The sequence below is a fragment of the Bubalus kerabau genome, chromosome 13 (assembly GCF_029407905.1).
Source record: "Bubalus kerabau isolate K-KA32 ecotype Philippines breed swamp buffalo chromosome 13, PCC_UOA_SB_1v2, whole genome shotgun sequence".
NCBI lineage: Eukaryota > Metazoa > Chordata > Mammalia > Artiodactyla > Bovidae > Bubalus > Bubalus kerabau.
The window spans coordinates 57,326,303-57,349,161 of record NC_073636.1 but is presented as its reverse complement, the minus strand read 5'-3'; the positions used below and the strand labels follow the sequence as shown (position 1 = coordinate 57,349,161).

Below are 22,859 nucleotides of genomic sequence, written 5' to 3'. Positions count from 1 at the left end.
TCATAGCTCTGCTTTCACTATCCTGGAATTCTCAGTTGTTGAACAAGGTGCTTCCTTTTTCAGTTTTGCACCGGGCTCTGCAGCTGGTTGGTAGCTGGTCTCAGTGGCCACATTCTGAGAGGGATAGGGTGGGAATTGTACACATGAGAACCAGGCACAAAGCCCCTGTGTTTCCCCTGGAGGGTCTAGGGACCCAGGGTCGAGTGGGAGCATCACACGAGAGGATTGAGAGGGAGAAGTAGCCGTTATGTTGTCTGGGGACTCTGATTGCGTCCCATTTTCATCTGGCAAGAGCACAGGTAACCTGCCCGGAAGCTGACTCTTACTCTTGACCTCACATGCCTCATAGGCTGAAGACTAGTGAGTCATTGGAGGGCAAAACAGATACCAGAATATGTATGTGGCTTGGCAGAAATATTGGGCAAAGAAGATGCCCTGCTTGGTTCTTAGGAAATCCTTGATCTGCACATTGGCTGTGCTGTCTCAGCAGGTTTTATTACATGCATGTCAGCATCATTCAGAGCAACACATTCTGAGCAGCCTTGGGCTGAAAGCCCTGTGAGCCTCTGGCATTTCTTTTCCTGAGCATCAGTTGCACACACTCGGGGGCCGTCTTTGCAAAGCCCGTTATAAGTCTTCAGGTCAACTTTGCAGGGTGTCCAGGTGACGGGGACAGTGAATAACCTGAGCTGCATCTCTGATTCAGCTTCCAAGGCAGGGACAGTAAAGGGTCCCCGAAGAAGCGCATGGACGTCCGGCTGTCGAGGACGTGCAGCGTGGAGCGGGGCAAGGAGCGGGAGGAGGCCTGGAGCTTCGACGGGGCCTCTGACGGTAAGCGGACTGTGGCCAAGGAGTCTGAGGAGAATAAGGAGAACCTGATCCTGAATTCTGAACTCAAGGACGACCTGCTCTTGTATCAGGACGAAGAGGCCCTGAACGACTCCATCATCTCTGGTGAGCAGAGGGTGGATCTCTTGGGGCGGGAGCCTCCTTCCAGAGGCATGGAGCCCAAGCGCAGGTTTGGGGGTTCTGCTGCTGCCAGAGCCGAGGGCACAGGGTGGAGGGCATGTGCCAGGGAGTAATGGAGAGAGACGCCCCATTGTATGTGAGCTGGGGCCTGTGGGCTGGCTCAGGGCACAATTAGAAGGAACCTGAGGAGACTTGTTTGATTCTGACAGTCGCATATACACCTTCATGTGTATTTGAAAAAACAAAAGTGCCTCAGCCAGCGTCTGAGAGCGTCAATGCTTGGGATGATGTGGCAGGATGTCGTTGTGTTGGTGGTACTTGGATTGCCAGCATTTGGAGGATGTAGCAGAAAATGTTAATAAGAAAGCAAGATGAGATGGAAGAGGGAGGGCGGGCTGATGCCTGTGGTCATCTCAGAACTACTATAAACCCGGCAGTGTCTGCTTGTTCAGGACCATGTGTCCACCAGGTCCTTGGAGGTCTGTCTGTCCTCAAAATGTGTTCTCCAGGTTAGAATATTTGCTCTGTTTTACCCTTGAGGATATGGGGGCTCGCGAGACAGAGCACCGTAGACCCCTCGTGATAATGGGTACTCAGTCCTGATGTGAGCTGTGCTGAGCGCTGTCTCTTGTAGGAGGGTCAAGAGTGACCCGACTGTAAGTCCTTTAGGGGAGGGTTATTGTTCCTAAGTGAGGAGTTATTGTTCCTCCTGAAAGCATCTCATGGGGACAATCACGACAGTCTGCAGGGAGCCCCTGGGGACCTGGTCCCAGTGTTGATGGAAAACGGAAGGGTTGGTATTGACTGTGACTTGGTTGGTACTAAGGGGATCAGGCAGGGGCAGCCGTGACCAGGTGGACAGACCAGGAGCCCAGGACTGGATACTGGCCTTGGCTGTCACCCCCTCCTGTGACCTTGCATCCCTCTGGACCTTGTCCACTTTGGATCTGGTGAAGCGCTTCCGGGAGCACCAGCCATAGTGTGTGTCTTGGCGGGGTGGGGGTGGAATGAAGCTCACAAGTGGTTGGAAGTGGCTGACAGAAGTCAAACCAGGGTCTTCATGTCAGAAACCTAGAGCCAAAGACCCTGGACATCTGAGAAGAGGCTGAAGCCTGTGGTGTTTCCCAGACTTACCTGGTTCTGGGACTTTTCCCCTTAAACACCCATCAGCCTCCTACAGGACAGGGTGATGTCTGAGAATGGCTGATGTAGACAGGGATCAGGGTTGAAGCAGGTCTTTCAGCCTCGGCCACACTGAGGCCTGGACGATCCTCTGTGTGGGGCTGCCCTGTGCCTTGTATGGTGTTTGGAGCTCCCCTGGCCTCTGCCCACTGCTCAAGGGGAGGACCTCCCTGCCTGTTTGAGCTGCCAGGGGCTCCAGCTGGCTTTGCCTGTGGCTGCATCAGTCAGATCGCTGCCACTGTCTTGCATCAGCTCTTATGTGTCCTCTCCTTCCCTTATCTTGGGATTTAGGGCCCATCTGGATGATCCTGGATGATCTCCTCATTTTAAGATCCTTACCTTAATTACATCTGCAAAAGCAAATTACATCTTTTTTTCCCCCAAATAAGGTCATGTTCCCAGATTCTGGGTACACCAATCTTTGGGGGTCACGGTCCACCTGGAGCAGCTGCTCCTGATGATGTAACATGTTCCTCTTCCCATGGAGCCAGGGTCACCCCCAGGGCCTTTTACCCCCCACCCCTACCAACCCCATCATCAGGCCCTCAGCTGCGGGACCACCTGCAGCCTGGGTGGGTCCCCACCTACCTCTGCCTCCTCCTCACTGATCAGATCAAACTCCCTCATCCTCCACTCTAAAGACAGCACTCTGACCCTTCCTTTAGCGCTCCGCACAGTTGCAATTTTACCGTGATTTTTGTGATTATCTGTCTTCCAAAGTGAAGTGTTCGTTGCTCAGTTGCATCTGACTTTGCAGCTCTTTGGACTGTAGCCTGCCAGGCTCCTCTGTCCATAGGGTTTTCCAGGCAAGAGTACTAGAGTGGGTTACCATTCCCTTCTCCAGGAGATCTTCCTGATCCAGGGATCAAACCTGGGTCTTCTGCATTGGAGGTGGCTTCATTACTGTCTGAGCCTCCAGGGAAGCCTCTCTGTCTCTTCACAAATCTATCCGTTATTCAATTATTATGTGTTTCACTGCTGTCCGCGCAAGGGCTGGTGCCTCTCATCCACACACACCCAGGTCTATGTAGGAGTGAGTGGGTAGCTGCTGGGTGAACGGCTTTGACTGCCATCTGCCTGTCCAATGGTCCTCCAGCCCATGTGCCCTGAGATCCAAGAGGTCCCTTGTGGACTGAGCACCTCCACTGGAGTCTCGGAGGTGTCTCTGACCTGACCCCTCCAGATCTGAGCTCTCGCCTCCAAACCCATACTGTTCCTGTTCCCATGAGCAGGGCCTCTGACCTTCCATGACCTGGGGCCATCTCACCACTCTTGACCTTGCACCTGACATGCAGATGGTGCTTCCTTGGAGATGTCAGGCCGATTCTTCTCTGTTGAGCTGCTCCATCTTCTCTTGCCTGGACTCAGCCTCCCCCGGGCCCCCCTGCCTCTGCCCCTGTTCTAGCCCCTCCACACAGATGGACATCGGGCAACGTCACCCCTTGCTCACACCCCTCCAGGGGCTTCCTGAGGGTTTAATGCAGGTCCTCACTGGAGTGGGTTACCATTCCCTTCTCTAGGAGATCTTCCTGATCCAGGGATCAAACCTGGGTCTTCTGCATTGGAGGTGGCTTCATTACTGTCTGAGCCTCCAGGGAAGCCTCTCTGTCTCTTCACAAATCTATCCGTTATTCAATTATTATGTGTTTCACTGCTGTCCGCGCGAGGGCTGGTGCCTCTCATCCACACACACCCAGGTCTATGTAGGAGTGAGTGGGTAGCTGCTGGGTGAATGGCTTTGACTGCCATCTGCCTATCCAATGGTCCTCCAGCCCATGTGCCCTGAGCTCTAAGAGATCCCCTGTGGACTGAGCACCTCCACTGGAGTCTTGGAGGTGTCTCTGACCTGACCCCTTCGGATCTAAGATCTCGACCTTTGCCTCCAAACCCAGACTGTTCCTGTCCCCATGAGCAGGACCTCTGACCTTCCATGACCTGGGGCCATTTCACCACTCTTGGCCTTGCACCTGGCATGCAGATGGCACCTCCTTGGAGATGTCAGGCCGATTCTCCTCTGTTGAGCTGCTCCATCCTCTCTTGCCTGGACTCAGCCTCCCCCAGGACCCCCTGCCTCTGCCATCACCCCTGTTCTAGCTCCTCCACACAGATGGACATCGGGCAACATCACCCCTTGCTCACACCCCTCCAGGGGTTTCCTGAGGGTTTAATGCAGGTCCTCACCAAGACCCCTGTGGCCTGTCCCCATCACCTGGCTTGTCTCCTCCTGGGCCCCCGGGGACCTGGCCACAGCCGCTACCTCCACATGCACTTACCACAGGGCTCCCATTCCCACTGAGTAGGAGGTATGTGCAGCTCCACTGGGTTTAAAATGCCACCTCCTCCAGGAAGGTGGCAGGCATAAACAGGTGACTCTTCCCCACCACGGCCCTGCTGGCCCCTCCCTCACCTTCTGTCCCCAAGTCCTCTCCCCACCAGCACAGATGCCTGAGGTCAGGGCTTCATCAGGTAGAGGTTCCTGCCATGTCCGCAGCCCCACGTGCTACACACACCATAAGTATCATGTGTGACTGGGTGTTGGGATGGAAGGAGGTGGTGTCTGTAGTCTCCTGTGGGGATCAGCCACTTTCCTCCTTTAAGGTTTCTCCCAGGGTGTGGGTCAAACCTGAGTCTCTTGTTGTTTGTCTCCAAAAACCGGTGTCCTTAACTGAACTTGGAGATTGACAGTGATGGGAACAGGGAGGGTAGAACTCATTCTAGAAGCTCTGCTGATGTTATCATGCCCAGGGTCCCACCAGGCTGTGCTTGGGAAGGGCTGTGCTGATTATATTTGCAAACCTGGGCAAAGCTGCCCCTCCTGTGGGTACTGGCACTGGGGCTCAAGGTCAAGGGCTCACATCCAACCCTTTGAGCATCCATGGAGGGTTGGGCCCATTGCATACAGCGAGGCACACCTGGAGAGCCCCACATCCAGAGAGGAGCCCTGACATCTGTGGCTGAGGCCGTGGTACACAATCTGGGATCCCTGAACCCTGAAATCCAGTACAGAATGTGGGCTCTTCACCTTTATTATGCTCTCGTGTGTGTCCGTAGCTCCCTCAGAGTTATGGATCTCTGGGACAAAATGCTTGGAGGGAGAAATTCCATATCGATTCTGGAAAAAGTCTACACATCTTACTTTCAGGGGAAAATGATTCACCGTGGGAAAAACCCATGAACACATTCTGCTTTGCCCGGTAGGGCAGCAGCAAAGATCAGCTTTTCTTGGCTTCTCTCGAGTTCAAACCCCACTCCTAGGGTCACAGCTGGTATGTTATTTGTAGATCTCTGAGGTGCAGAAGTGGTGCTAGTGGTAAAGAACCTGCCTGCCAATGCAGGAGACATAAAAGACGCAGGTTCAATCCCTGGGTTAGGAAGATCCCCTAGAGGAGGAAATAGCAACCCACTCCAGTATTCTTGCTCGGAGAATCCCATGGACAGAGGAGCCTGGAGGGACTACAGTTTATAGGGTCACAGAGAATCAGACACAGCTGAAGCAACTTAGGACTGACAGACGGAGGTGCAGAAGGAGAGAAGTGCCAGGCGGCAGCTTCATCGATTATTCATCACAGACACTGCACTCAGTTCAGTTCAGTAGCTCAGTCGTGTCTGACTCTTTGCAACCCCATGGACTGCAGCACGCCAGGCCTCCCTGTCCATCACCAACTCCCAGAGTTACTCAGACTCATGTCCATTGAGTCAGTGATGCCATCGAACCATCTCATCCTCTGTCATCCCCTTCTCCTCCAGCCTTTAATCTTTGCCAGCATTAGGGTCTTTTCAAATGAGTTAGTTTCATGTCAGGTGGCCAAAGTATTGGAGTTTCAGCTTCAACATCAGTCCTTCTAATGAACACCCAGGACTGATCTGTTTTAGGATGGACTGGTTGGATATCCTTGCTGTCCAAGGGACTCTCAAGAGTCTTCTCCAACCCCACAGTTCAAAACCATCAATTCTTTGGCACTCAGCTTTCTTCACAGTCCAACTCTCACGTCCATACATGACCACTGGAAAAACCATAGCCTTGACTAGATGGACCTTTTGGCAAAGTAATGTCTCTGCTTTTGAATATGCTGTCTAGGTTGGTCATAGTTTTTCTTCCAAGGAGCAAGCGTCTTTTAATTTCATGGCTGCAGTCACCATCTGCAGTGATTTTGGAGCCCCCCAAAATAAAGTCTGACACTGTTTCCACTGCTTCTCCATCTATTTGCCATGAAGTGATGGGACCAGATGCCATGATCTTAGTTTTCTGAATGTTGAGCTTTAAGCCAACTTTTTCACTCTCCTCTTTCACTTTCATCAAGAGGCTCTTTAGTTCTTCTTCACTTTCTGCCATAAGGGTAGTGTCATCTGCATATCTGAGGTTATTGATATTTCCCCAGGCAATCTTGATTCCAGCTTGTGCTTCATCCAGCCCAGCATTTCTCATAATGTACTCTGCATAGAAGTTAAATAAGCAGGGTGACAATATTCAGCCTTGACATACTTCTTTTCCTATTTGGAACCAGTCTGTTGTTCCATGTCCGGTTCTAACTGTTTCTTCCTGGCCTGCATACAGGTTTCTCAAGAGGCAGGTCAGGTGGTCCAGTATTCCCATCTCTTTCAGAATTTTCCACAGTTTATTGTGATCCACACAGTCAAAGGCTTTGGCATAGTCAATAAAGCAGAAATAGATGTTTTTTTCTGGAATTCTCTTGCTTTTTCAATTATCCAACAGATGTTGGCAATTTGATCTCTGATTCCTCTGCCTTTTCTAAAACCAGCTTGAACATCTGAAAGTTCATGGTTCACATATTGCTGAAGCCTGGCTTGGAGAATTTTGAGCATTACTTTACTAGCGTCTGAGATGAGTGCAATTGTGTGGTAGTTTGAGCATTCTTTGGCATTTCCTTTCTTAGGGATTGGAATGAAAACTGACATTTTCCAGTCCTGTGGCCACTGCTGAGTTTTCCAAATTTGCTGGCATATTGAGTGCAGCACTTGCACAGCATCATCTTTCAGGATTTGGAATAGCTCAACTGGAATTCCATCACCTCCACTAGCTCTGTTTGTAGTGATGCTTCCTAAGGCCCAGTTGACTTCACATTCCAGGATGTCTGGCTCTAGGTGAGTGATCACACCATCATGATTATCTGGGTCGTGAAGATCTTTTTGTATAGTTCTTCTGTGTATTCTTGCTACCTCTTCTTAATATCTTCTGCTTCTGTTATGTCCACATCATTTCTGTTCTTTATTGAACCTATCTTTGCATGAAGTGTTCCCTTGGTATCTCTAATTTTCTTGAAGAAACTGCACTGGTATGTATTTATCCTCATAACTTGGTGTCGACGGATCCTTTGCATGTGATGTCTGTCTGGTGTCACCACTCCGGGAAGTGTTTGTTATCAAACATCTCATCCACCAGAATCCTCCAGTAGCATCTACATTAGGGCCGAATTCTTGAGGTGGTGGGGGCCCCGTCTGAGGCAGACCTGCCCCTGACTCAGCTGTCCTGATCAGACTGTCCTGTTGGTTCTGGTTGAAGTGAAAAGTGTATTTGCTGTAGTCTGGGTCTGACCGTTGGATTTCCATGCAAGGCAAACACGGTGCCTTGATCAGTTCAGAGAGATGTGTTACGGGCTATGTGTTTAAGTCTCCTGCCACGTGTACATGCTCTCAGACACGTCTTCACACATACCCGGCCACATCCCCGGGTATGGGCATGCGCAGTCAGTGCCAGACAACAGCAGGACACGCAGCATGTTCTCAGGTCCATCAGAGGTGACTTTTAGAAAAGATTTTGCTTTTTAGTCCCTGGTGATCTAGTGGTTAGCATTCGGTGCTGTCACCGTCATGGGCTGGGTTCAATTCCTGGTACGGGAAGCATTTGTTTGGACTTCCCTGGTGGCTCAGACGTTAAAGAATCTGCCTGCAATGCAGGAGACCTGGGTTCAATCCCTGGGTCTGGAAGTTCCCCTGGAGAAGGGAATGGCAACCCACTCCAGTATTATTGCCTGGGGAATTGCATGGACATAGGAGCCTGGCAAGCCTGTGATCCATGGGATCACAAAGAGCCGGACATGGCTGAGTGAGTAACCCAACAGCATACTTTTTAGAGCAATTTTAGGTTCATAGCAAACTAAGAGTGAATAGAGATATCCCCTATCCCCGGCCCCATACCTGCACAGGCTCCCCACCCCACCACATCATCAACACCCTCTCCAGAGTGGCGGCATCTGTTACAACCGATGAACCTACATGGACACATCGCCCAAAGTCCGTACTTTAATTCGGGTTTGTCCTTGGTGTGTATGTGCTGTGGTTTTGAACAAATGGACAGTGACCTGTCCATCTTTATGGTGTCAGTAGAGGGTTTTCACCACCCTGATGATCCTCTGTGCTCTGTCTGCTCGTTCCTTGCCGGGAGCCGGCGAGAGACATTCCACTCGTGACAAAGGTCCTGAGGAAGGAGGCTCGGCATACGCAAAGGCGGGATCGAGCCTCGGGAGTGCCCCCGGATATTCTCGAGCATCTACCCCCCAAAAAACCAGAGTCTGCCTACTTTATTGCTTTGTGCTCTCACCTCTGACTTTACTGGGAGCTGTCCCCCACCACCATCTCGCTCTCTCTGTCAAAGAGTTAACTTACAGCTTCAATTAATAAAGTTCCTGGGCAATTAGGAGTGTTTAAATCCAAACCCCTCAGATGGCTCTCTAACTCGCCTGACAAGTTTACCCGGACACCTACAGCTATGCATACACTTGTTTACAGTCTCCCAGCCTCGAGAGGCACGGGAAGCCTAAGATATTCAAATAGCTTAGAGCCTCTCCGAGAGTTAGAAACTGTCAGAATAAAACTAGTAAAAGATTTCATTGATGAGCCAATGTTTGTTGCCAAGTTTCCACATCCCCTGAATTGTGTCCTTGAATATGTATTAATATAGTTGGTATGTAGAAAAAATAAGTAGTGGCCTTGGTGTTAGTAACTTTAGACCCTTAAGGTAATAAATTCTTTCCTTTGTAAACCCATTACACATCTGCCCTATAGGAATGTAATTTTATCTTCGAAAGATGGCGCCAAACCTTAAAATAATTACTCTTAGAGAAAATAAGTCTTTGTTGATAAGTCCTTGTCAAGAGTCATAAAATGTTAATAGGCCTTCTGGCCAGAAGATGATGTAAATCACCTAAACCATTTGTATACGATAAATTTGCAGGAAAGAAACCCTGGTTTTTGATAAGCATCAAAGACTGCTGACTTTGCATCCCCTATTATCCTCTATGTGTAACTTAGGGTATAAAAGCCCCTGTTAAAATTAAAGCTATGGGCCTTGCTCACCAGCGCTTGGTCTCCCCATGTCATTCTTCCCTTTAACTTCGAGCTGAGTGTCCATCTGGAGTGCGGATATCCTCTGCAACCATTTATTTGCCTGGGCTTCTAAGAGCCACTCGAGAAGGTGTCTCGAGTGGGGCACCTTCCGCTATTCGAGAGGGCGCCTGCGGCCTCTGTGGTCAGAGCTAACCTGGTGTCACGGGTTATATTGATTTTCCGCGTAAACCAAGCCACTCAGCTTCTTTTCTCCACTGAATTTTCCTACTGAGCTATCCGCTTTTTATTACTCTTTATTATCTCTAATTAACATCTGAATAGGTCGCCTAGCCGTCTCTGCTTTGAATACCCTGGATCAGCCGGGGCTGGACCTCGGCAGTCCCTCCCTCTCCTCAGCCCCCGGCAGCGCTCATCGTCTTTCTGTCTCTATGGTTTGCCTTTTCCAGCGTGTCACAGTGGGGGTCACACCGTAGGCAGTCTTTTCACATCAGCTTCTTTCTCGCAGGAATATACATTTTATGTTTCTGCCATGTCACTTTGTAGCTGGATGACTCATTTAATTTTTTCCCTCCCTCCCCCCCATTTTTACTTTTTCCTAGTTTGTTTTTTTTGCGATATAATTGATAAATAATTAGTAAGTTAGGTGTGCAGCATAATGTTCTTCACTTACCTACATCCTGAAATGAATTTCACATAAGTGTAGTAAACATCTATCATCTCATATAGATAAAAAATTAAAGAAGAAACATTTTTTCTTGTGATGAGAACTCTTAGGACTTACTCCTTTAAAATTCATATATAACAAACATCAATGTTAACTCTATTGATCATATTTATCATGTACATTACATTCCTTATTTATCTTATAGCTGGAAATTTGTACCTTTTGACCACCTTCATCCAATTCCTCCTCCTTCCACCCCTTGCTGCTGGTGACCTCAAGTCTGATCTCTCTCTCTGTGCGTTTGCTTTTTAACCTACAACAACACTATGTTAGTTCCTGGTACACAACAGAGTGAATCAATATTTCTGTACATTTCAGAATGGTCTCCGTAGGTCTAGTTACCATCTGTCACCATACGAAGATATTGCTTAATTATTGGCCATGTTCCCCACACTGTACATTTCCTGCCTGTGACTCATGCATTTTTTAACTGGGAGTTTGTGCCTCTTCATCTCTTTCACCTGTTTCTCGCCTCCTCACACCCTCATTTCTTTTTCACACAGAATAATATTCCACTGCCTAGATGTACCACAGTTTATTTACCCTTTCCCCTACCAAAGTCTTGGTTGTTTCTGAGTTTTGGCAACTATGAACAAAGCTGCTGTAAACATCCGTGTGTAGGTTTTTGTGTGGATATGTTTTCAAATCCTTTGGGTGAATACCAAAGCGTGCAGTTGTTGGATCCTATGGTGAAGAGTTTGTTGAGTTTTGTAAGAAACCCCCAGTCTTCCAGGATGACTGTACCGTTTTCTGCTCCTACCAGCACTGGGAGAACGTTCCTGTTGCCCCACATCCTAACCCGCATTTGGTTGGCTGTTGGTGTGCTGGATATTGGCTGTTCTAATAGGTTTCTAGTGGTATCGCATTATTGTTTTACACATTTCCCTGGTGGCACATGACATGGAGCATCTTTGGCAACCCACCCCAGTATGCTTGCCTGGAAAATCTCATGCACAGAGGAGCCTGGTGGGCTACAGTCCATGAGGTCGCAAAGAGTCGGACAAGACTGAGCGACTAGCGCACAGCGACACATGAGATGGAGCATCTTTTCATTTGTTGATTTTCCATCCGCATCCAAATGGTGAAGTGTCTGTTAAGGTGTTGGACCATTTTTTAAATTGGGTGGTTTGTTTTCTTATTGTTGAGTTTTAAGGGTTTTTGGTATATTTTAGATGACATGTGTTTATCAGATATATTTCGAAAATGTTGATTCCCAGTCCATAACTCTTCTCATCATACTCCTAACATTGTCTTTAACAAAAGTTTTAACTTCATTAACTCCAACTGATCAATTGGTTTATTCCTTGAAGTGTGCCTTTGCTCTTGTATATAAAAAGTCATTGCCATTCCTTAGGTCACCTCGGTTACTTCCTGTGTGATCTAAGATTTTTATCATGTAATAGTTTATATTTTGGTCTGTGATCCACTCTGAGTTCATTTTTGTGAAGGGAGGAAGGTCTGTGTCTAGGTTCATTTTTTGTTTTCAGTTTTGTATATGGGTGTCCAGTTGTTCCAACACCATTTGTTGAAAAAGATTATGTAAGTCCATCTTTGTCTCTTGTTACTTTTGTGACTTGAAGTCTGCTTTCTCTGATATAAGTATGGCTACATCCACTTCCTTTTAGCTGCTGTTTGCTTATAGTATCATCTTCTATACCCTCACTTTGAACCTGTGTTTGTCTTTAAAGCTAGGATGTGTCTCCTGGAGGCAGCATATGGTTGTCCTGTTGTTTTTTGTCTTTCTGACAAAACAAAAGGCTTTGTTGAAAAGGGCCACTCGAGCAGAGAGCAGCAGGGTCAGGGAACCCTGGAGAAGTGCCTCGTGGGTCTTACTTTTCAACCCAGTGGTCAGTCTGTGTCTTCTGATTGGAGAGTTCCATCTGTTTGCATTTAGGGTGATTCCTGACACAGGAGGACGCGCTGCCGTTTCGTCCCCGGTTTCTGGCAGCACTGGGTTACCACTGCTGCTTTCTCCCTTGTGTTTCTGGTATTTGGGGTTGGGGATTTTCCAGGACACTTTTTGTTTTCTTTCTCATGCTTTGTGTGTCTGCTCTAGATTCGCGTTTTGTGCTCACCATGTTTGTATTAATCCTATCATGGATACAATAGTCCTCTTTCTACTGGTAGCGTTCTCATCTTCTTTGGCCTATATGCTTTGTCCTTTTTCTTCTTCCCCTTTTATGTTTCATATTATTCCTTTTTATGTTCGAGTTTGTTACCAAATTGAAGGCAGTGATAGTTATTTTGGGGCTTCCCTGGTGGCTCAGACAGTAAAGAATCTGTCTGTAATGCAGGAGACCCAGGTTCGATCCCTGGGTCAGGAAGATCCTCTGGAGGAGGACATGGCAACCCATTCCAGTCTTCTTGCCTGCAGAATCCCATGGACAGAGGAGCCTGATGGGCTACAGTCCATGGGGTCGCAGAGTCGGACACGATTCAGTAACTAACACTTTCACGTAGTTATTTTTACTAAAATTTTCCTCTTTTAACCTTTATGCTGTGTGTGATTAGTCGCTCAGTTATGTCTGACTTTTTGTGACCCCATGGACTGTAGCCCACCAGGCTCCTCTGTCCATGGGATTGTCCAGGAAAGAATACTGAAGTGGGTTGCCATGCCATCCTCCAGGGGATCTTCCCAACCCAGGTCTCCTGAATTGCAGGTGGATTCTTTACCATCTGAGCCACCTTAAAAACCCACTCTGGTACAGAGTTGCAGTTTCTGACTCTGCCTGTTACCATGTTACTCACATAGGTATATGCTGTCCCCTTTTGCTTCAGGTGGAAGAGTTCCTTTCAGCATTTCCTCTAAGGCAGGTCCAGAGCAGGTCTGACTCCTTCAGCCTTTGTGTGTCTGGGAAAGCATTTACTTCTCCTCCCTATCTGAATGATAACTTTTCTGGATAGAATCTTGGGGGACAGTCCCTCTCTTTCAGTATTTTGAGGAGGCCAGGCCACTCCTTTGGCCTGTAGAGTTCCACTGGCAGCCTGTTGGGGTTCTTTGGTAGGTCACTTTTCTTTTTCCTTGGGATACCTTGAAAATTCTTTGTTACTGCCTTTGACAGTTTTAATACAGTGTGTCTTGGAGAAGGAAGGTCTCTTTTGAGGTAATTAGGTGTTCTCTTAGCTTCATGGGCTTATCTGTTCTGTTCCTTACCCAGGTCTGGGGTGTTCTTAGCTACTATTTCTTGTTAGAATTTTATTTACTTTTGGCTCTGCTGGGTCTTCATAGCTGCAGCGAGCAGGGGCTGCTCTCTGGTTGCAGCACGTGGGCGCCTCATTGAGGTGACTTCTCTTGTGGAGCACAGACTCGAGGCACCCAGGCTTCAGCAGTTGCTGTCACAGACTCAGTAAGTTGTCGTGGGTGGGTTTATTTGCTCCGTGGGAGGTGGAACCTTCCTGGACTGGGTATCGAACCCATGCCCCCTGCATTGGCAGGTGGATTCTTAATCACTGGGCCACCAGGGAGTCCTCAGCTATTATTTCTTTAAATAAAATCTTGCCTTCTCACTCTCCTAATGTCCCTCCTAAAAGAGTCATAATAATGTTCTTTTAGAATTTCCTCATTTTTTGAGATATTCTCTCTCCTCCTCTGGGCTTCCCTTGCGGCTCAACTGGTAAAGAATTCACCTGCAATGCAGGAGACCTGGGTTCAATCCCTGGGTTGGGAAGATCCCCTGGAGAAGGGAATGGCAACCCACTCCAGTATTCTGGCCTAGAGAATTCCAGACTGTATAGTCCATGGGGTCACAAAGAGTCAGACACAATTGAGTGACTTCCGCTTTCTTTCACTTTCTCTCCTCCTCTAGAGGACCTGAATCGTTTCTAGATTTCCATCTCCAAGCTCACTAATTCTCTCTTGCCTGTTGTCTCCTCTATCTCCAGTGCTTTTCACTTGCATTTTCTATCTTGTTTATTTTTCAGCTCCATAATTTTTGTTCTTTTTTAGAGTTTCAATCTCTTTGGTACAGTATTCCGTCTGTTCTTTAATTTTATTCCTGAGCTTGTTGAACTGCCTTTCTGAGCTTTCTTGTAGCTCATTGCTTTTCTCTGTGACAGCTGTTTTGAATCCTCTATCGGTTGGATCACAGTATTCCATGACTTGAAGTTTGGTTTCTGAATTGTCGTGGTTTTTGTTTTTTGTTTGTGAAGCAACGTTACTGTGGTTCTTCATGGCACTTGATGAGTTGTTCCTCTGCCACTTCATTTGAAGCTGTGGACAACTTTCTTCTTTAGGTAAAGCTTTTTAATTTTTTTTTTTAAAACTTGATTCTAACAATTCAACTGACTTCCCTGGTGGCTCAGCAGTAAAGAATCCGCCTGCCAATGCAGGAGACGTGGGCTCCATCCCTCAGTCAGGAAGATTCCCTGGAGAAGGAAATGGCAACCCACTCCAGTATTCTGCCTGGAAAATCCCATGGACAGAGGAGCCTGGCGGGCTACAGTCCATGGGGTTGCAGAAGAGTGGGACATGAGTTAGCCAGGTGAGAAGTAAGAAGCTTTTCTTCCCTTTCCCAGTAGGTGGTGCTATAGCACACGTTTCTGGCTTCTCTTACTGCACTACCTCTGTTCTTGGTTGAGAATCAGCACTTTCCACCCTCCACCTAGTGCCCTGGTTGCCTCTGCTTGTGTGTCCAGGGTCTTAGTACCTTGTTGTTTCTGGTCATCACCCGGGACACACATGACGGACACTTCCACTGCGTGCAGGGTCTCCTGAGTCCCAGGCCCCACTGTGGCAGGGGGAGCCGGGGTCCTGAGTAGCTCTGGTGTGTCTGGGATCTTGGGGTTTATGTGCACTGCTGCTGCAGGTTGGGGGAGGTCATTTATGGGCACTTCTGTGACCAGAGGGAGGAGGTCACCGGCCCTGCCTCCACTGCCATCTATTTCCCTGTGGCCGTGGGCACTACTGTGGCCAGGAGGCTGGAATTGTGTGTGTTGCCTCCTCTGGTGCTACTACTGGGTTCTCTGGGGCTGCAGGCTTGGCAGCTGGGGGTCTGGGATCACAGGCCCCACCTCTGCTATTGCCCAGGTCCCATTGCCTCTATGTTTTCCAGCCCACCGCCCTGTAGATGCACAGGTGTGTGGCATTTTCCAGGGTGCTGACATGGTGGGCAGAGGCAGGTTTCTTGCGCTGTGGTTGTAGATTGACAGGGACAGACAGGAGCTTCTCGTCCACCATGCTGCTGATGTCATTCTTTGCTGTTGTGGTTCAGTTGCTCAGTTGTGTCGACTCTTTGAGACCCCATGGACTGCAGCACACTTGACTTTCCGGTCCTTCACCATCTCCTGGAGCTTGCTCAAACTCATGTCCATTGAGTTGGTGATGCCATCCAACCATCTCATCCTCTATCATCCCCTTCTCCTCCGTTCAATCTTTCCCAGCCTCTTTTCTAATGAGTCGGCTCTTTACTTCAGGTGGCCAGAGTAGGTAGAGCTTCAGCTTCAGCATCGAAGCTGAAGCTTCGATTTCAGCTTCATTCATCTTCCAATGAATATTCAGGGTTGATTTCCTTTAGGATTGGCTGATTGATCTTGCAGTCCAAGGGACTCTCAAGAGTCTTCTCCAACACCACAGTTCAAAAACATCAATTCTTTGGTGCTCAGCCTTCTTTATAGTCCAACTCTCACATTCATACATGACCACTGGAAAAACCATAACTTTGACTACATGGACCTTTGTTGGCAAAGTAATATTTCTGCTTTTTAAATGCTGTCTAGGTTGGTCATAGCTTTTCTTCCAAGGAGCAAGAGTTTTTTAATTTCATGGCTTGGATTTCATGATGCCATTCTTTACTAGTTTTTAAAGTCATAAATAGGTGGGATTGGGTCTGTCAGATGCTTTTTCTGCATCAGGTAATTTGATCATGTGATTATTAGTTGTTAGCCTGTTGATGTGATTCATTATATAAATTGACTTTCAAAAGCTGTACCAACCTTGCATATCTGGTAAAAGTTACATTTGGTTGTGGTATGTAATTCTTAACATATTTTTGTATTCAGTTTTGCTAATCTTTTAGGGATTTTTGCATCTGTGTTCATGAGAGATTCTGATCTTTGATTTTCTTTTCCTGTGACATCTTTGGTTTTGGTGTTAGGGTAATGCTGGCCTCATAGGATGAGTTAGGAAGTAATTCCTCTGCTTCTAAACTGTGAAATTGATTGCAGAGAATTGATGTAATACTTCCTCACAAGTTTGGTAGAATTCACAAGTCAAGCCCTCTGAGCCTGGTGCTTTCTGTTTCAGAAGATTATTGTTTATTGATTCATTTTATTTAGTAGAGGCTTGTTCAGGTGATCAATTTCTTGTGTGAGTTTTGGCAGATTGTCTTCTAGAAATTGGTCCATTTCATATAGGTTATCCAATTTATGGGCACAAAATTCTTTGTAGTATTCCTTTAATATCCTTTTAACATCCGTATTATCTATACTAATAATATAATATACTATTATAGGTAGTATCAGATCAGATCAGTCGCTCAGTCGTGTCCGACTGTTTGCGACCCCATGAATCGCAGCATGCCAGGCCTCCCTGTCCTTCACCAACTCCCAGATAATATACTACAGATAATAGTATAGATAATATTGTATTATCTATACTAATAGTCCCTCTTTTATTTCTGATTATTAGCAATTAGTGTCCTTTATCTTTTTCTCTTAGTCTGGCTAGATGCTTATTGATTTTATTGATCTTTTCAAAGAACCAGCTTTTGGTTTAATGGATTTTTCAATTTTGTTCTATTTTTAATTTCCCCGATTTCTGCTCTAATTCTTACCATGTTTTCTGCTTACTTTGGATTTAATGAACATGTCTTACTTTTATCATTAGCAAACCAATGGGGTTTGGGGGAGTTCTCAGTCTTATAAACACACAGATAGGCAAGAGTAACACAACAAAGCCTGCAACAGAGGGGCTGATGCCTGGGCTAAGAACAGGTTAGGTGGTGGGCAGATGTCAGGAGGAGGACCAGAGGCTGTTTCATAGGGTTTTGAGGAATAAGTAAGAGTTTGCCAGGTGAAGCAAACTCTTAAGGCAGGTGAAGTCTCAGAGATATGGCAGAGGCGGGCGCATTTAGGAAACCAAAGCTGGTGTGGACCACCTGGAGCCCAGAAGGGGTCCAATCTGGAGAGTCTTTGTTGTTGTGGGCGTAAGGTTGATGTGAGAATCTCCTCCATCAACGCTTTGCAGTTTCCTAGGTAATCTGAGAAGGCTGAGAATCCCCGCCATGGTGTCACCAGTCAATATTGCTAATGGTGAAAAATATCACTACTGAGTGGTACATTGCATCTGTTTGGGGAAGAGGACTTCCTCTATGGCTCACTGAGTAAAGAGGCTACCTGCAGTGTAGGAGACACAGGAGACCTGGGCTCGATCCTTGAGCCAGGAAGACCCCCTGGAGAAGGAATGGCAACCTACTCCAGTATTCTTGCCTGGGAAATCCCATGAAGAGAGGAGCCTGGTGAGCTGTACAATCCATGGAGTCTCAAAGAGTCAGATGCGACTGAGCCACTAAGCACACATCTGTTTGGGGAAGAATGTAAGTAAAACCTGAGATTCTGAGTGCAGTGATTTTTGAGGGTGCCCAGCAGCACAGCCCGGGCAACAGCCACAGGAGAGAGAGGCCCCGGTGCGGCTCAAGGGCAGCTCCCACACCCGCCTGATCTGTCAGCTGAGCTGTGTCACCCGTTGGGGGAGGAGCTCCTGGGAAACCGTGTGACCTGCTTTGAGGACTTGCCCAGTGGGAGCCCCGGGGCTGCCCTGTGTCCTGAGCAGACAGGTGTGGCATCTGGTCTGTGACAGTCTTAGGATTCCAAATGTTTGTTGTTGTTCAGTCGCTCAGTCATGTCTGAGTCTCTGCAACCCCATGGACTATAGCCCTCCAGGTTCCTCTGTCCATGGGGTTTTCCAGGAAAGAATACTGAAGTGGGTTGCCATTTGCTCCTGCAGGGGATCTTCCCGGCCCAGGGATCAAACTTACATCTCCTTCATTGCAAGCAGTCTCCTGCATTGGGAGGTGGATTCTTTACCACTGAACCACCAGGGAAGGCCATCCAAATGTTTACTTGAACCTAAACAGAACCCCCAGGATAGGCTCTACAGCTGAAGACACTCAGGGGCAGGACTTTACCCTGGAAACAAGGGTAGCAAATCATTCTCAGTGAGGCTGTGACCAGATAAGCATTTAGAACCAAGTGTCTAAAGAGAGGGTCACCAAGTTTTCTGTTGGTGCATCCCAGGAGCATACACACACACACACACACACACACACACACACATTACATTTGTATGTTATTTCATTATGTATTATATTTATTTTCATTTATTTATTTATAAAGTATGCTGAAGCTGAAACTCCAGTACTTTGGCCACCTCATGTGAAGAGTTGACTCATTGGAAAAGACTCTGATGCTTGGAGGGATTGGGGGCAGGAGGAGAAGGGCACAACAGAGGATGAGAAGGCTGGATGGCATCACTGACTCGATGGACGTGAGTCTGAGTGAACTCTTGGAGTTGGTGATGGACAGGGAGGCCTGGCGTGCTGCGATTCATGGGGTCACAAAGAGTCGGACACGACTGAGCGACTGAACCGAACTGAACTGATACATGAGTTGCATCCTACTAATATATTGCAAACATTATAATATGTACACGAAAGTAGTAATGAAGGAAAGGTGACATGAAATGCCATTGTTTAAATATTTTTATTTTCTACCACCTCCTGACCTAGTGAATCTTTAAACTGAGGCCCAGAGATTGGCATTTCATAAAGAACATAGATGGGGTGGGGGTTGGGTGGTTAGTGATTCTGGAGCACTTTGTCCAAAATCCATCCTTGATTGCTGTTGTCGTTCAGTCTCTTGGTCACATCTCCATGGACTGCAGCACACCAGGCTTCCCTGTCCTCCACAGTCTCATGGAGTTTGCCCAAGTTTGCATCCATTGAATTGGTGATACTATCCAGCCATCTCATCCTTGATAGGTCCACCCTAGTATAAAAGCTAAAATTTGCTACAGTGTCTTATACAAAAATCTGCTTTGTTGTTTATTGGACAAGCATTGCGTGTCCCAGCTCTGGGTCCCTGGGTATTCTCAGGGAAAACTGGAGCACCCGAGAGAGCCCATGGCTACACTGAAAGCTGCCATGAAGGCGAAGAGGAGGAAGAGGGCCACGTCTGGATGAGAAATCCTGACACATCGGGCTGGACGATGTGATGATACAGGGACATCACCGTGGGGAGCGGCAGGGCCAGGCACTTGTGATCTTAACTGAACTGAAGGAAAGGGTGGCCCTCTTTGCAGACTCTGACAGCCTTTCCCCTGGGACACAACTGGTGAAAAGTGAAAGCTAAAGTGTGTTATGTTATTTGAATCCTATTTTAAATGTGGTGGAGGGTATGATGAACAGCCCCTGGCAGTGAATCTTCTGATGTGAAGAGTCACCTGCAGCCTGATGAGGTGAGAACTCGCCTGTCCTCATGAGGATGTGTGCACAGAACACCACTGGTCACTGCTCCTACTTGGCGTGGGGCTCTGGGTTTCGTGTTACCTGGAAACTGGCCATTCCCCACATGCACACCAGGTGGCGCTGCAGAAAGTCACTGGGATGCAGGATGCTCCCAAGACCAGCGTTCTGGGATGCTTGGCCACCAGCTTTGGGACAAGCAGGTGGGCTGTTTGTGGTGGGGCCTGTGAGGCTCTGGTGGTTCTTGCCAAAAGCACCAAGCAGCAGAGTTGTGTGTGGGACTCATAGGCCCAGTGATAATCTGATACAACAGAGCTCCTATTGTATCTACGACCAATCCAAACTAGGCTCCAGACTCCAGAGAACTCTGGGGATGTGGAATTATAGTGATGCACAGAATTATCCACTGAAATTGCAGTACTAGCTCACATTTGAAATTCACTCTTATCGTTGGATGACAGGGGAAACAGAGTGAGCCCCACAACCGACTGTCCACTTTCTGCCTGGAGCATCTTCCTAGGCTGGAGGGTGCAGGGAGGTGACCTCCAAGCAGAGTGTGGTCACATTGATATGGGGAACAAATCACAGTTCTGTGGTGCTGAAGCAGCTGGAGTTTGTAGGACAGGGTCCTGAAAAAGGGGGGTATGTGAAGGGGCCCCGGAAGTTCATGTGGAAATTCAGCCAGCCAAAGGCAGACAGAATTCCTCAGGACTTAGCAGAGATCACCTGTAGGAGCAAGGAAGGTGTGTGATCCTGGAGATTGGGGGTGATGGGATCAGTCCAGACTGCAGAGAGATTTCAGTGAGCACCACGGACCATCTTTTAAAACCCTGGAAAGGCCAAACCTCGGAGTAAGGAGTGTGCTGTGGAGTAGACAACCATGTTCAAAACTGAAGTAGACCTGCCATTGTTGCAAACATGTTGAGAGCCTTAAAGAACAGGATGAATGAACAGATGGAGAATCTTCACAGAGAGACAGACACTATAAAAGAACCAAATGCAAATTCTAGAATTAAAAAGTATAATATCTGAACCAAAAAATCCACAGCAGCTTTAAGACGGCCCCACAGCATCCATGCTTGCGCCAAGGCAGGTGTGAGGGCTTCTCATTGGGGCCCCTATAGCTCGTGGCAGGTAGGGGGACATTCATATCTTCCTCCTCCCACTTATGTGGCCTGAGGCTTCCCCGCACCCCCCGCCCCCCAGGATCACCAGTCTGGACATGCAGTTTGTTGGGAAAAGGGCTGCATTAGTGGTGTGGGGATATGCATCTTTGTAGCTAAGGCTGTGTATATCTCCATGAGTATTTCCTTAGGATAAATTCTGAAATGTGACTAATTGAGAAAAAGATCTCGTGTTGAGTTTATTTTTAACTCCTCAGCCTTCTGTTCATATTTATACACGACCCCATTTACGTTCCTCCCTCTTCTCAAGATGGTACTCAAGACTGGGATTCTGGGAGGAATAGCGAGGAGATGGTCCAGGGTGGAGGAGGGAGAGGAGTGTCTGTCTAAACCTAAAATACACAGCAGCTTTGGCTCAGGAATACTTGCCTTCCCAGAAATGGAGCTGATGGGAATATTCATTCATGCGCAGGGAAACACAGAAATGAGGGCAGTCCCTGAAGCTTTGCTTAAAAGAGCCAGAATAAGCACTAACCTAGATGTCCATTCACAGGGGAGCTGGATCAACAAGTAATGGGATCAGGGGACATCCACACTCGGGGAGTATCTGGAGCCATCGAAGGGAGAGAGTTGGGTCAGGCCATCCTGCTTTAGAATCGGATGTGTGAGCGAGCCAGCCTTTGCTGGGCTGTGTGTGGTGCGATCCACTTCTGTGAAACAGTTAAATGGGGCTGTCAGTTGTTAATGGCAGACAAGTTAGGTCTGGAAGCAAGTCCCACAAAACATCCACAGTGGTTTCTGCTGGAGATGAGATGTGGGTGGGGGAAGGGGATCCTTTCCTCTAACTGATGCGGTTGGGCTTTGGTTGTTTGCACTGTTCTCATAGTTGAGTGAGAGATCAGGCTTCTTTGAGCCAGAAAGCAGCCTGCCTGAGCTCTGCCTGGGACAGCTCCCACCTCCATGAACATAACCTTCCCTCTTGTTAACTCACTGGTAAGACACCAGGCAGAGCCTGGGGGGGCCAGTCTGCTCTGATAGAGTCAGCACCCCATAAATCAAAGGGTGATCTAATACTATATTTTTTCTTTTCTAAAGTTTGTTAATTTGGCAAATGACATGGGTTGCTTTTCAAATGTTAAACCACCTTGCCTCCCAGTTGGTCATTTTTATCAATTGTTGGATGTGATTTGCTACTGTTTTGTTGAGAATTTTACATCATTGTTCATGAGGGCGATGAGTCTTTAGTAGCCTTTATTAGGGTATCTTTCTTAGTTTTGACATCTCTAAATTCTAGCCTCATAGCATGAATTTTACCATCTATCCTTCTTTTCAGTGTTCTGAAATATTTTGTATAGAATTAGAATTATTTACTTCTTACATGTTTCACAGTGGCTGCAGGTTGTTGTTGTTTTTTTTTTTTTTTAATAGGAGAAGGTTTTAAAGTAGAAATTGTATTTATTTAATAGCTATAGATCTATTCTGGTTGTATGTATCTTCCTAAGTGAGTCTTAATGGTTTGTGTTTAGATGGATATTGCCCCTCTAATTTCTGACACTGATAATCTGTGTGTGTGTATGTCTGTATGTGTCTCTCTGTGTGTCTTCCTCTTCCCTTCTCACTCTTATCAACCCACTTCCCCTGAGAAGTCTGCCTAGAGTTTAATTGGTTTTATTGCTCTTCTCAAAGCATTAGCTTTATTGTTTTTCTATTTTCTGTTTCATCAGTTTCTGTTCCAATCGTTATTATTTCTTCTCTACATCCTTGGTTTTAATTTGCTCTTTTTCTGGTTTCTTAAGATAGAATCAGGGGTCATTGATTTGCGCCTTTTATTCTCTTCAAATATAGGCATTCAATGCTGCAAATTGCCCCCAATATCACTTGGACATGCTGTATTTATTTTTACTTCAAAATACTTCCTAATTTCCCTTGTGATACCTTCTTGGGACTGTGGGTTGTTCAGAATTTTAAAATTTAGTTTCCAAATATTTGGGTATATTTCTAGAGATCTTTTGGTTATTAATTTCCAATTTAATTTCACTCTGGCCAAAGAATATACTTTGTATGACTTGAGGACTTTTTAATTTACTGAGACTTGCT

General features: G+C 47.1%; 1 protein-coding gene and 1 long non-coding RNA gene across 9 annotated transcripts in view; both read left to right on the top strand.

The window, feature by feature from the left end:
- Nucleotides 1–22,859, top strand: part of PHACTR3 (phosphatase and actin regulator 3) — a 218,385-nt gene that overhangs the window by 150,315 nt on the left and 45,211 nt on the right. For all 8 annotated transcript variants that reach the window (XM_055544564.1, XM_055544565.1, XM_055544562.1 and 5 more), the window contains one exon: nucleotides 707–954. In XM_055544564.1, coding sequence (XP_055400539.1) covers nucleotides 707–954 — 248 coding nt within the window. The remainder of the gene's footprint in view (nucleotides 1–706; nucleotides 955–22,859) is intronic.
- LOC129625764 (uncharacterized) lies at nucleotides 7,059–21,474 on the top strand. Its single transcript, XR_008701595.1, has 2 exons — nucleotides 7,059–7,254; nucleotides 21,316–21,474. It is a non-coding gene; the product is annotated as an uncharacterized LOC129625764 (long non-coding RNA).